Source organism: Schistocerca serialis, chromosome 6 (assembly GCF_023864345.2).
Source record: "Schistocerca serialis cubense isolate TAMUIC-IGC-003099 chromosome 6, iqSchSeri2.2, whole genome shotgun sequence".
In the NCBI taxonomy this organism is placed as follows: domain Eukaryota; kingdom Metazoa; phylum Arthropoda; class Insecta; order Orthoptera; family Acrididae; genus Schistocerca; species Schistocerca serialis.
In genome coordinates, this window is record NC_064643.1 from 469,494,126 (window position 1) to 469,508,605 (window position 14,480).

At 44.4% G+C, this 14,480-nt stretch overlaps 1 protein-coding gene across 1 annotated transcript in view; it reads left to right on the plus strand.

Moving 5' to 3' along the window:
* Positions 1 to 14,480, plus strand: part of LOC126483660 (ribosome biogenesis protein BOP1 homolog) — an 88,967-nt gene that overhangs the window by 48,237 nt on the left and 26,250 nt on the right. Inside the window, exon 10 of the mRNA XM_050106720.1 lies at positions 6,917 to 7,090. Within this exon, the coding sequence (XP_049962677.1) occupies positions 6,917 to 7,090 (174 nt within the window). The remainder of the gene's footprint in view (positions 1 to 6,916; positions 7,091 to 14,480) is intronic.

A 14,480-nucleotide genomic window follows, 5' to 3' on the forward strand; every position in this document is an offset into this window, starting at 1 on the left:
TGTTGGTTTGGAATCCATAGGGCGTCTGGAAAGGTAGTGTTCGATAGCTGTAAGGCCATGGGCATTAGGAATGTTAGTGTTCAGGGAGGTCGCATCAATAGTGACGTGCAGGGCACTGTGTGGTAAAGGGAGAGGAACTTCAGAGAGTCGGTCAAGGAAATGGTTGGTATTTTTTATGTAGGAGGATAGGTTCCGGGTAATAGGTTGAAGGTGTTGATCTACAAGTGCAGAGATTCTCTCAGTGGGCTCACAGTAACCGGCCACAATGGGGCGTCCTGCGTGGTTGGGTTTATGGACTTTAGGAAGTATGTATAAGGTGGGAGTGCGGGGAGTGGTAGGGGTAAGTAGAGAGATGGACTCTGGGGAGAGGTTCTGGGATGGGCCTAAGGATTTGAGTAGTGACTGGAGATCCTGCTGGATTACTGGAATGGGATGGCTGTGGCATGGTTTGTCGGTGGAAGTATCTGACAGCTGACAGAGCAGAGATCTAGATGCAAGACCTGTCCCATACATCCTCCTACCACCACCTACTCCAGTCCGGTCACTAACATTACCTATCACATCAAAGGCAGGGCTACCTATGAAACCAGTCATGTGATCTAGAAGCCAAGCTGGAACCACTGTGCTGCATTCTTTGTAGGCATGCAACCAACAAACTGTGTGTCCGCATGAGAGGCCACCGACAAACTGTGGCCAAAAAAACAAGTGGACCACCCTGTAACTGAACATGCTGCCAAACATGATACCCCTCACCTCAATGACTGCTTCACGGCCTGTGCCATATGGATCCTTCCCACCAACACCAGCTTTTCTGGATTGCGCAGGTGGGAACTTCCCTGCAATACATCCTATGTTCCTGTAACCCTTCTGGCCTCAACCTTCGCTAGTCACTGTCCTCACCCATCCAGCCCCCTCTCTGTTCCCATTCCAGCACTACACAGCCGTCATTTCACCGCCACATCCAGTCTTTTAATTTCCTCTATTTTTATTTTTATTCTCTCCTTTCCGCTACTTACCCCCTCCCTCCTCCGCACCTTCTCTCCCACCCTCCGTCTAAACTGCAACACTTCACTGTCCGCCAATCCCACCATACTATCCCTCCCTGCCCCAGCCTCCTCCTTACCCTCACCCAGTCGCCACTCCCATCATGCACTGGTGCTGCTGCTCGTAGTGTAGTTTCAGCTCTCTGAGACTGCAGATGTGTGTGCAAGTTGTGCTTGCGTGAGTGTGTGCGTGCGTGTATGTAGTGTGTCTACTGCTGACAAAGGCCTTAATGGTCGAAAGCTGTGATTGTGTGAATCTTTTTATTGTGCCTGTCGCGGCTCAGCATCTCCGCTATATGGTGAGTAGCAACTTTCCTTCTCTTGTATTGTTACATTCCATCCTGGATTTTCCATTGTTTGATTTTTGCCTGACGGCTTTTCCTCGATCCTAACCCTGAGCTGTTTTCCTTTGTAACTATATTTTTTTGCGTCACTATACTCAATGTCCATTGTTCTTTCTTTTCTTTCCTGTGTTTCTCTTGTTGCATTATGGCCTGCAATACACGCACTTCTTATGAGTCACACTGTATCAACAGACTCGGCCACACTCAACAGATAGTGTCAAGAACACGCTGATTGTTGGTGCAGCATCTTATGTCCCACATTACTCCCACCAATATAATTAAGCCTATACCTTCAAACTGATCACGCTCCCAGTGTCAGTTCCCATATTTTTGCGTGTTATCTCCCACACTTTTCCGGTGCCAGACGATCTTACATCTCTAACTACGAACCCCTCCCCACCCCCCACACTTTCTCTGTTCTATCCCTGTTCGCACCCACTAAATCCACCTCATCCAGTCACATCTGCCATCCCTCTTCTCTACGCTTATCTGCCCTCAAACCTGCTACCCACAGTAATATACTTATATTTATTAATGATTAGTTATTCTCTACTTTGACCTTTGTGACTTCCAGCCAATTTTAGTGTGTTTACGACTTCCACTATTGTCGTCTTCCTCAAATTTCATTTCTTTTTTTCCCCCATGTGCATCCATTTCCTACTTTTCACACTTATTTGGGTGTTTTTTGCGTAATTTTCTGGCACAATTCTACTTTGTTACGAATTTTTTTTTTGCATTTTTGCTCCACCATGGATCCTTACTCCTTCCATCTGCATCAATACAGAAAAGTTTCCTTATCCCTAGCCAGATCCCAGTCCCACATACTGTTCCTGCGTTGTTGCTTGGCTCATGAATTCCCCCCTAATGGCCTTACCATCAAATTACCCATCTCTGGTTGCCACCCCTCCTTCCGCAATGACCTCCACCTGTTCAGATTCCACCAACCCTTACCCCTCACCAACATAGTCCTGCAAAACCATATCAACCAAGCCCAATCCTCCTCACAGTAGCTTCTCTCCATCCGCAAAATTCCGCTGCTATTTAATCCCATGTTCCTGGAACCCATAACACACATTGAAACTGTTGCCCTGCAGGAACTTGATCAACATGCACAACGCCACCTCAAAAAGCTCTCCATTCTGCTCACTTCCTACTCCCGCCTCGGAGTAAGACTGTCCACTACTACTACAACAACCTCCAAACCTCCCCCACGCCCCCTCATAGCTGACAAACCTTGTCTCGCAGACCTGTTACTCTTACCCTACCCTCCGAAACTCACTCCCACCACCACACAGAACTCAAATCCTAAACAAACCCACAACACAGTCATGAATCTTTCCTCCAGATGCCTTAGTCCCACTGAAATATCAATCCTTTTCAAAGGCCTAACCTTTTGCTCCACTCCCAAATTCAACCATGCAGGACTAGTTAAAGACCTTCTCTCCTTCTCCTGGTCCCTACAGTGGAAACACTTTTTCGCCACCAACTTGACCAATCGTACTCAACCAAAGACCAACATTGGACCTTGCCTAACTCAGTTCACTACTCCATCCAACCGTGATCCACCCCCACTGCCTCCAAACCACCCCCTGTTAACTTTCTAGAATTCCTTATCCTTGAACCTTGCCTTACCATCATTCCCCAAATCACTCAACATGCATACTAACCTTACATCTGCAGAAAGAACCTCATCCACCATCTAAAAGCTGATCCGATCTTATAATCCTACCTGCAGACAAAGGCTCCACCACCGTAGTTTTGAACAGCAAGGATTATGTGGCAGAAGGACTCCATCGCTGTCAGATACTTCTACCTACAAACCATGCCACAGTGATCCCATTCCAGCAATCCAGCAGGATCTCCAGTCACTACTCAAGTCCTTAGGCCCATCCCAGAACCTCTCCCCAGAGTCCATCTCTCTACTTACCCTTACCACTCCCCACACTCCCACCTTCTACATACTTCCTAAAGTCCATAAACCCAACCACCCAGGATGCCCCATTGTGGCTGGTTACTGTGCCCCCACTGAGAGAATCTCTGCTCTCGTAGACCAACACCTTCAACCTGTTACCTGGAACCTATCCCCCTATATAAAACATACAAACCATTTCCTCGACCAACTCTCCACAGTTCCTCTCCCTTTACCACACAGTGCCCTGCTTGTCACTATTGATGCCACCTCCCTGTGTACTAACATTCCTAATGCCCATGGCCGTACAGCTATTGAAAACTACCTTTCCAGACACCCTATGGATTCCAAACCAGCAACTTCCTTCCTAGTCTCCGTGACCAACTATATCCTGACCCACAATTACTTCTCCTTTGAAGGCATTACCTACAAACAAATCCGCAGTACGCCTAAGGGCACCCACATGGCACCATCCTATGCTAACTTCTTCATGGGCTATCTAGAGGAATCCTTCCTAAAAACCCAGAATCCTAAACCCCTCACGTGGTTCAGATTCATTGATGACATCTTTGCTATCTGGATTGAAGGTGAGGACACCTTTTTCACATTCCTCCAGAACCTCAACAACTTCTCCTCCATTTGATTCACCTGGTCTTACTCAACCCAACAAGCCTCCTTCCTAGATGTTGACCTCTGCCTCAGAGATGGCTACATCAGTACCTCCGTCCATATCAAACCTACTAACCACGAACAATACCTCCACTTCGACAGCTACCGCCCGTTCCATACAGCCTAGCCGCCCGTGGTTGTCGCATCTGCAGTGACGAGCAGTCCCTCTCTAAATATACCAAGGGTCTCACTGAAGCCTTCACTGACCGTAATTATCCTCCCATCCTTGTACAAAAACAAATCTCCCGTGCCTTATCTTTCCAGTGCCCTACCATCTCCCGAAGTCCCACAGTCCGGCCATAGAGGAGCATTCCCCTGTAACTTAGTACCATCCGGGACTGGAGCAACTGAATTACATTCTCCGCCAGGGTTTCGATTACGACTCGTCATGCCCTGAAATGAGAAATGTCCTCCCCACTATCCTTCCCACCCCTCCTACCATGGTATTCCGCCGTCCACTTAACCTACACAATATACTCGCTCATCCTTACACAACCCCTGCTCCCAATCCCTTACATCATGGCTCATATCCCTGTAATAGACCTATATGCAAGACCTGTCCCATAGTTCCTCCTACCACCACCTACTCCAGTCCAGTCACTAACATTACCTATCACATCAAAGGCAGGGCTACCTGTGCAACCAGTCATGTGATCTACAAGCTAAGCTGCAACCACTGTGCTGCATTCTATGTAGGCATGACAACCAACAAGCTGTCTGACCGCATGAACTTCCACCAACAAACTGTGGCCAAAAAACAAGTGCACCACCCTGTAGCTGAACACGCTGCCAAACATGATACCCCTCATCTCAATGACTGCTTCACAGCCTGTGCCATATGGATCCTTCCCACCAACACCAGCTTTTCTGAATTTCGCAGGTGGGAACTTTCCCTGCAATACATCCTATGTTCCTGTAACCCTCCTGGCCTCAACCTTCCCTAGTCACTCTCACCCATCCAACCCCCCCCCCCCCCCCCCCTGCTCCCATTCCAGCACTACACAGTCGTCATTTCACCGCCACACCCAGTCTTTTAATTTCTTCTATTTTTATTTTTATTTCTCTCCTTTCCGCTACTTACCCCCTCTCCCCTCCACACCTTCTCTCCCACCCTCTGTCTAAACTGCAACACTTCACTGTCCGCCACTCCCACCATACTATCCCTCCCCGCCCCAGCCACCTCCTTACCCCCACGCCCGTCATGCGCTGGTGCTGCTGCTCGCAGTGTAGTTTCAGCTCTCTGAGACTGCAGATGTGTGTGCAAGTTGTGCGCATGCGCACCCCTGTGTGTGTGTGTGTGTGTGTGTGTGTGTGTGTGTGTGTGTGTGTGTACTGCTGACGAAGGCCTTAGTGGCTAAAAGCTGTTATTGTGTGAATCTTTTCTTATTGTGCTTATCACGGCTCAGCATCTCCGCTATGTGGTGAGTAGCAACTTTCCTTATTTCGTATTGTTACATTCCATCCTGGATTTTCCATTGTTTGATTTGCAGCTAAGTGTATCGAATATTTAATATTTGATGACATGTTTTTCATACTTTGAAATGTAAATGTGCTTAAGATTTCTGACCAGTTCTACATCCATAAGGGTGATTTCATTTGGGATCTTTGGCAGATACATCATCATATCTGTTCTTATTTTGAAATTATTTATTGTGTATTCTTGTTTTGTAACATGTTCGACATCCCAGATATTTCCCTTACTATATATCAATTGGAACAAAAAGTACATCTAATTTAATCTACTGGTTAAATAACATAACTTTTTGGTTCCATTAATACTATTCACTGATGATACCATGTTTACATGGAATGGAATCAACTATACACTTAATCATCATTGATGGTCGCAGGAAAATCCACATGCTACGGTGAAAACCAATTTTCAAGTTCATTTTTGGATCGGTGTTTGGTGTGGCATGGTTGGTAACATGTTTATACATCCACTCATTTTAGAAGAGTTAATAGCAGTACACAATAAACTGCATATTTTGGAAAATTTGTTTGTTGAACCCATTGAGAATGTTCCTTCAGCGAAGTGGACTGCAATGTACTTACAGCATCGTGGAGCAACTATACATTTTACCAGACATATGAGGGAACACCTCAATCGCACTTACCTTAATTGCTGGATTGCTTGTGGTAGTATAGTTAACTGACCACCGAGACTGACCATTAGAGTTTTGTTTATGGGGTTGTATGAAGTATGAGGTGTACAAATGAAAGCTGAATATGCGAGATGAACTGCTTGGTCACGTCATGGACACTGCTGCCCTCATTAGGGAACATGCAGAGGCACTCAAACAAGCAACACATTTTCCCACGAGAGTGCGCAAATGCATTGAAGTTGATGGTGGGTTATTCGAAGATTTGTTGTGGACTATTTTCCAATTGAATCTTTGTATAATGCATATTGTAATATGTATTTACCAATGCTTGTACATGTGTACACCTGAAAATGTATTAAATAATATAGTAATAAATAACACTGTATATTAAATGTGGTACGTCTTATAAACCATTTGGAATACAGCATATGTTCATGTGAAATTTTTTGCTTCAAATGATCGGTACTGTCATATTCCTGAATACTGACCATCCCTCCTGCATTCAGCAGGAAAAGTTTTTATTCAAAAAATTCTTTCATAGTAGGTACACTGTGTGTTTCTCATGGTGATAGTGTAACCGATTTTCTTAGTCTGAGAGTGTCACACAGGGAGATTTGGCAAACTTAAAGGGAAATTGCTGAAAAAAAAGTAGAAATCCGTGTCTAAAATGCTGTTGGATAGATACAGAGAACCAGTATTTACCACAAACCAAAAAATTATTTTTTTGTATGTATTTTGTATTTTTCATGAAGAGAATAGGGGAGTACAGAGGAGGGTCCTCTAAATGTATGAGTCGTGGAAAATTATTTAAAGATGAAGGTAGAAATTGTTGTTTTATTTTTGCAGGTTACATGGCATGGTCGGGGAGATTATTTTGCCACAGTTATGCCTGAAGGATTGAATAGGTCTGTACTGATACATCAGCTTTCAAAATGGCGATCACAAGTTCCATTCAGCAAATCAAAAGGCTTGGTTCAGTGTGTGTTATTTCACCCAATTCGTCCAATATTCTTTGTTGCGGTGAGTATCACAAAATTTATTTGTCGCTAAGTGCTTTTTATGTTGCTTGTCGAAATTCAGTACAGTACAGTATTATCATTATTGACGCATGAACTTTCCCACATTTCCGAGAAAAAGTTGTTGCACTGATTCACCTCTGTATAAGGTGGATTGTAATGTTACGTTTGTAAGTGAAAGTACGAGGGGTGTTCAGTAAGTGATGCAACTCCTCTTTTTTCCCCGACCAGTTTCTGTTGAAAAAATTGTGGAATTTGTTGTGGAACATCGTGGAATACTCCTGCGTCAGCTCGTACAGTTTCATGAAGTTCAGATAGCTGTTCATACTATACACAGCCTTCTATTTGGTGTCTGTAATGGAGGTGCTTTCCAAGCAGGGAGCTGTCATTGAGTTCCTTTTGATAGAAAACCAGAGCATTGCGGTTATTCATAGGCAGTTGCAAAATGTATACAGAGACCTGGCAGTGAACAAAAGCATGGTGAGTCGTTGGGTGAGGCATCTGTAATCGTTGCAACAAGATCATGAAAACCTGTCCAATCCCCTGCATGCTGGCCGGTCACACATAGCTGCGATTCCTGCAGTGTTGGAATGCACGGACACTCATTCGAGGTGATTGATGGATCACAAACATCTCGCATCTCACCTGTACATTTCTGTTGGTTGCTGACACCTTCGTCCACCATTTGAGATACTCAAAGGTGTGTGCCCACTGGTTTCCTTGCTGCCTAACAAAAGACCATAAAGAGGAATGAAGGACCATCTGTGTGGAATTGGTTGTGCGTTACAAGGCTGATAGTGAAAATTTTTCATCAAACATCATCACAGGCGATGAAACATTGGTTCACTTCAAACTGGGTATAAAAATGCAATACATGAAGTGGCACTACACTCCCTCTTGTCCAAAGAAAAAGTTAATAGCTGCACCCTCAACCAGTAAAGTCTTGGCAATGGTCTTCTGGGACTCTGAAAGGGTTATTTTGTTTTGTCTTACTTCATGGTGCAACAGTCAGCTCGGAAGTCTATAGTTATACCCTCAGGAAATCAAGAGAACAACTTCAGTGTGTTTGTTGCCACAAAAATGCAAACAAAATTCTCTTTCTCCGTGACAATGCAAAACCTCACACAGGTCTGTGCACCCAAGAGCTCACAGAATTTCATTGGACTGTTCGTCCTTGTCCACCTTACAGACTGGATACTGAACCTTATAGCTTCCTGCTGTTTGGTCCTATGAAGGATGCACTCCATGGGAAGCAAAATGTGGATGATGGGGAGATTATTGATGCAGCAAGTCGTTGGCTCTGACATTGACTAGTAGAGTGGTAACATGGTCATACAGGCCCTCCCAGAAAGGTGGCATAAAGCCATTGCATTTAACAGAGATTATGTTGAAAAATAGTGTTTTGTGGCCAGAGGAGTGGGGAATAACATGGTGAATTGGAATACTGAATAAAATCAACCTGCTTTCAGAAAAAAGTGTTTCATGACTTACTGAATGGCACTCATAGTTAGTGGTAGCTCTGAAGTGAAAACAAAGATAACAGTGAGTATGCCTTTCCACATCAGATTCAGAGATATGATATATGACCACCAGTAACAATAAAAGGAACAAGCAGGCACACTCATAACTACTACATTGTAATTATTAGCTTAATCTTGGTTACAAGTATTTTGGATTTATTGTTTTTCTGATGTGTCAATAGCAACTTAAGTAACAAAAATTTTGTTCATAAACAAAGAACATGAATACACATTGAGAATTATTTCTGTGTTCATCTTTGCATTAATTTCTCACTGCTTATTTTTGAAGTAATGTATGTTTCCTTACTTTCATCTTATTTAATTGTCTTTCAGTGTTATATTCAAAATGAAAAGAGACACATAAATTACAACATATTTATTTATATCACAGATCAAATTTATTTACATTATAAAAAAATTATTTATATTAAACCCATTAAATATAGTCACTTAACTGGAGCCTAAATTTGAACATGAAAGAAAAGCTCCTTTCAGCACAATACTAGATATTTGACAATGTCCACAAATTTGCTGGGATGAAAAGTTCCTTTTCAGCTAAATTATGAAGCGATTTGTAACCTCTCAGAAGATTGTGCACTACCAAGATATACCATTTAGTATACATAAGGCCTCATTTCACGTCAGCTTGAATGGAGTTCATTGTCATCCCTTGGTTGAAATAAGAAACTAAAGCTTACATGGATCTATGGCCATAACAGTTGTTAGCCTAATTTGAAGGTGCATCTCAGATTGTTTCAATGTTTCCCTCATCATTAAAGTATTTGTCCCTGTACATTTCTCAAAATGTGCTGTGTACCAACTGTTATATAAACACTGCTTGGACTTTTACATTGGCATGACTACCACCAATTTATCAGTTAGGATGGCTCTCAAGGGCTCAACATTTGTTTCCTGGGTACAAGCTTGGTGATCCTAGGGTTCCTGGACTGGGAACTGGTAAGTGCTGCCAGTCCTGTCACTAAGCTCTGGGCATGCTTCAGCAACCACCATGCGACGTGGCAGTGGAACTTTGTGTCAGAGGGAATGGGGATCTTGGCTGAGTGCCTGGACTGGAGGAGGGTAAAAACCTCTTTAAAAAACACTTTGAATCTCAAGGTGTGCTGCACACTGATGAGATGCATGGCTCTTGAGGTGGTGCAGTCATTAGTGGGCAACCTCTAGGGAACCTGCCACACATCAGTTGTATAAGGCTTACCTAGGTACTCGAGGCTCTGTCTAGGTGGTCTTTTAGTTCCCTAGCTGCTCATGGAACTGCTGCGACGGATCCTTCAAAATTTTTCCTTCTTCCTCACAGCAGAAAGGGTGGGCCACTGGAAGTTACCAACATCCACTCTAACTTTAGGGTTTGTGTAACCAGTCCTCCCAACTGTGAACCTTTTCACAATTCTAGTTTGTTTAGTAACAGAATACATGCTGCTAGTCACAATTTATTTTTAGTGGTTAAAAGGAAAGAGGAAAGGTTTGACAAAGTCTCACCTTTTTACATTCAAAAGGGTTTAGAGGAGATTGGGGGTACCTTAAAATTTGTTAAGAATTTACGAAATGGGACACCAGTGGTGGAAACTGTAAGTTCCCAACAAGTGACAAAACTTGCAGACAGCCTACAACCTTGGGGAATATCCCATTGAGACATTAAACTACAGTAAAGATGTAACAACATGCAGGATGTTGTGGACATCCCCCAAACAAGACCTAAAAGTTGAGTGGGCCCAAGAAGGCATTACGTGCAGAATATAATGAAAAGGATGGAAGGCAATCTGATTAAATCAGACCTGTTTATCCTCTATTTTAATGGCACAAAACTCCCAGAACATTTTAAGGCGGGTTTTCTTTGCTTAACTCTCTGGTCCTATGTCCACAATGCAACACACTGTTTTCATTGTCAGCACTGGGCAGACCACTATTAGATGTAAGGAAGAAGCCACTTGTGGCAAATTTGTTAAGACTGTGTACAAAGGAGTTGGATGTTAATCTTGTCCAAAGTGTGTGAATTGCTCTGGGGCTCACCCTGTGTGGAGTAGGGACTGCTGTGTTTTCCTTGAAGAATGGAAGGTACAGGAGATCAAAACTATAAAACAGATCTCTTATGATGAGGTCAAAAAGATTTATTAGGCCATGCAGCCTCCACCCCCCCCCCCTCCCCCCCTCCCACATATTTTACCTCCTTTGCTTTGGTTGTTCCGAAAACCAAAGGTGGTTGCTAGTGTCAGCTGTAGTACCTTTATTTGTCAGTGCACTTGCACTGCTGCCTGCTGCCGTTGCTTCAGAGCCTACACTTCCTCCCACATCATCAGACAAGGCCGTGGAAGCCGACTTGGGACTCCCTGTTCCTCCAAACATTGTCAGGTCTACCATGCACTGCTGCCACTACTAGTGTCATGGTTGCGGCCCTGGAGCCTACCCAGGGCAAAAAATCAAAGGTCAAGCTTTCACCACTGATTGAGTCAAGAAGTAAACAGTATAACAGTGTTGATCTCACCCTCTCTGCCTCTCATGATTCTTCTGTAGAACTAATGAATCTTGATGTCGGACTGGGCCAGTCTTTTTGCCCCAAGACTGAGCCTCCAACCATTATGGGCTTTTCTTCCTGGTGGTAAGACAGGATGAAAGTGCAACCCCTGTGATGGATGGCTCCCATATTACAGTGGAACAGTTCAGGTCTCATGTGGAGGAACTGAAACTCTTGGCACGGACACAACCCATGTGCACATGTTAATAGGAGACACATTTCGAAGCCACTGACACCCCTGTCCTACGGATCTATACCCTCTGCCAAAAGGATAACCTGACTGGGGAAAGAGCCAAGGAAGAGGTTGCTGTGTTTATCAGTAACACACACCAGTTCTGTACACCCTCCTTGGTTTCTGACCTACAAGCAGTAGCCATTGCAGTTCACGTGGGTCAGAAGATACGTGTCTGCTCCCTGCGCTTACCTTCTGAGGCTCTCGCAGGCATTATTGCACAACTCTCCTGCCTATTTCTCTTATTGGGTGATTTCAGTGCCCATAATGTATTATGGTGCCCGAACTGTTCTTGCCCCCGAGGATTGAGCTTGGAGAACCTCATGATGTCTCAGGAGTTGTGCATCCTCAACACAGACAGTCCCACTCATTTCCAACTGCTACTGGGTCATAGTCAACCATTGAAATCTCTTTCTGCTCTCCAGCCCATGCCGACTAAGCACAGTGGGAAGCAACTGATGACATTCATTCCAGTGACGATTTCTCGCTGTGGATCCACTTACTGCATGGAAGATTGGATGAACAGAAACCACCAAAATGGGTGGTCAGCAGGACAAAGTAGATGTTGTTCAGCCAGCTGGCTTTGTGTGAACACCGCAACAGCATCCAGGAAAGGGTGGACCACATAACACGAGTGACCCATCATGCCGCTGACTTATCCATCCCCACTGGACTCGCATTCGGAAGGACGACGGTTCAATCCCGCGTCCGGCCATCCTGATTTAGGTTTTCCGTGATTTCCCTAAATCACTCCAGGCAAATGCCGGGATGGTTCCTCTGAAAGGGCACGGCCGACTTCCTTCCCCATCCTTCCCTAATCCGATGAGACCGATGACCACGCTGTCTGGTCTCCTTCCCCAAACCAACCAACCAACCAACTTATCCATCCCAAAGTATTCAGGTCATCTTAGGAGGTAGCCTGTACCTTGATGGACTGATCAGTGCTGTCTGGCAATCTATGACAGTCATGCAGCTCTTAGACAGTTTAAATGCTGCCCAACAGCTGACAAACCTTACAGCCTTTCGAGTTGTGAGAGCCAAGGCTCGATGCCAAGTTATTAAGAGCAAGAAAAGGTCATGGAAAGTGTTCCTGGACTTGATCAACCATTCCACTTGTTCTGCGAAAGTACAGGAAGCCATCTAAAGGATTTCTGGTAAACACAATTGTTTACCAATAGCGACAGGGCTGTCTTCAAACTAAACTCAGAGACATCACTCAGATGATGGCAGAGCACCTTGCAGCAAATACTGACAATGCCAACCATGATCTGTCATTTTGCCATTACTGTGCAATTGCAAATCCCACAATTCTGAGTCTTAGAACTGCTCTTTCTCCTTGTGGGTGCTGGAATTAGCACTTTCTGAGACTGCACCCAGTCAGAACCAAATCCAGTACTGCATGCTTTGACATTGGCCAATAACATCAAATGAAATCCACCTCGAATTTTTGAATTTGATATGGCGGGTAGATCATTTCCCCAACTCGTGGAGAGAGGTAATCTCGATACCTCTCCTCAAGCCAAGAAAGGATCACATATGTCCCGGAACCGTGTAGGAAAGACCTTGCAGCAAATGGGTAACCATTGTCTGGTCTGATTGTTGGAGACTAGGCAACTACTTAGTCGCAGTCACTGTGGATTCCAGAGATTTTGGTGCACTGTCGACAACCTGAGCCGACTTGAGGTGGATGTTCAGTAGTTTTTCCTATGTAAACATTAATGTTTGGGTGTATTCTTTGATATTGGTAAGGCATACGACACTACTTGGAGACAAAGTATTCTCATGTAACTCCATCAATCGGGATTTTGTGGGCACCTCCCCATCTTCAAAAAACTTTTCTTTGCTAAGTGCTTTTTTAGATCCCGAATTGGTGACCTGCCGTTGATTGTTTTGAGCTGGAGAATGGTATTCCTCAGGGCAGCGTTTTAAGTATTACCCTCTTTGCCATAGCCATAAATAGTATTACTTCTACAATAAGGAGTCCTGTACAATGCTCCTTATTTGTGGGCGATTTTGCTGTTTTCTGTTCCTCCTCCAGCGCTGCAACAGCAACCTGTCAATTGCAACTTACAGTGCCGGGGGTAGAGGAGTGGGGGCAAAGATGGGTTTTCACTTTTCTGGGGGTAAGTGTGTATTTGTTCATTTTAATCGTTCTCATTATATTTTTAGTTTACCTGACTTGCAGATGAGGGACACCATTCTACAGTTTAAAGACTCAGTGAGGTTTCTTGGCCTCATTTTTAGTCCAAGCTGTGATGGTTACCACACCTGAGAGAGCTGAAAGCCAGAACCCAGAAGGTACTGAATATCAAAAAGTGCCATAGCCACAGGTCTTGGGGTGCAGATAGGGTGCTTCTGCTCCAGTTTTATAGAGCTCTTGTGCATTCACGGCTAGTGTGTGAATGCACAGTGTACATGTCAGCATTGCCTTCTTACCTGAAGATTATTGACACTATCCATCATGAGGGGATTAAGCTGACCCCAGGTGCTTACAGGACCAGTCCCATACCCAGTCTCTGTGCTGATACTGAGGAATTGCCACTCACCATCTGGCAGCAGCCTCTCAGGGTGTATCAAGCATGTAAGTTCCTCGCAGCTCTGACCTCACCAGCATACCATTCTGTAGCTTGTCCACCTCAGGAATCCCTTTCAACAATCGTCTACGAGCAACACTGCTGGTTGGGATCTGCGTGCAGCATGTGTTGGAGTCACTTGGTGTGGAGCATGTACAACCCCAAATCCAGGGTTTTAACTGCCTTGCACCATGATTACTGGGGAGGCTCAGAGTAATTTTAAATCTGGTGCAGTATATAAGAGGTTGCAATCCTGCATATGTTTTTAATACATTATTTTATGACATTTTACCTGAGGACAACTCTACAGCTGTCTTTATGGATGGGTCTAAACGGGGGGACTGTTGGTTGCTTTGTTGTTTTCCCTAATCGTGGGTGGGCATTGGAGCAGATGAGACATGCTTCAAGTGCTAAATTCCTTGTTTATTCAGATTCTCTGAGTGCCCTTTACTTTCTACAGTACTTACACCCAGCAAATAAAGTAGTCCAGGATATCCAGGACACCCTTCTGCAACTACAATGGCTGGGGAAGTAAATGT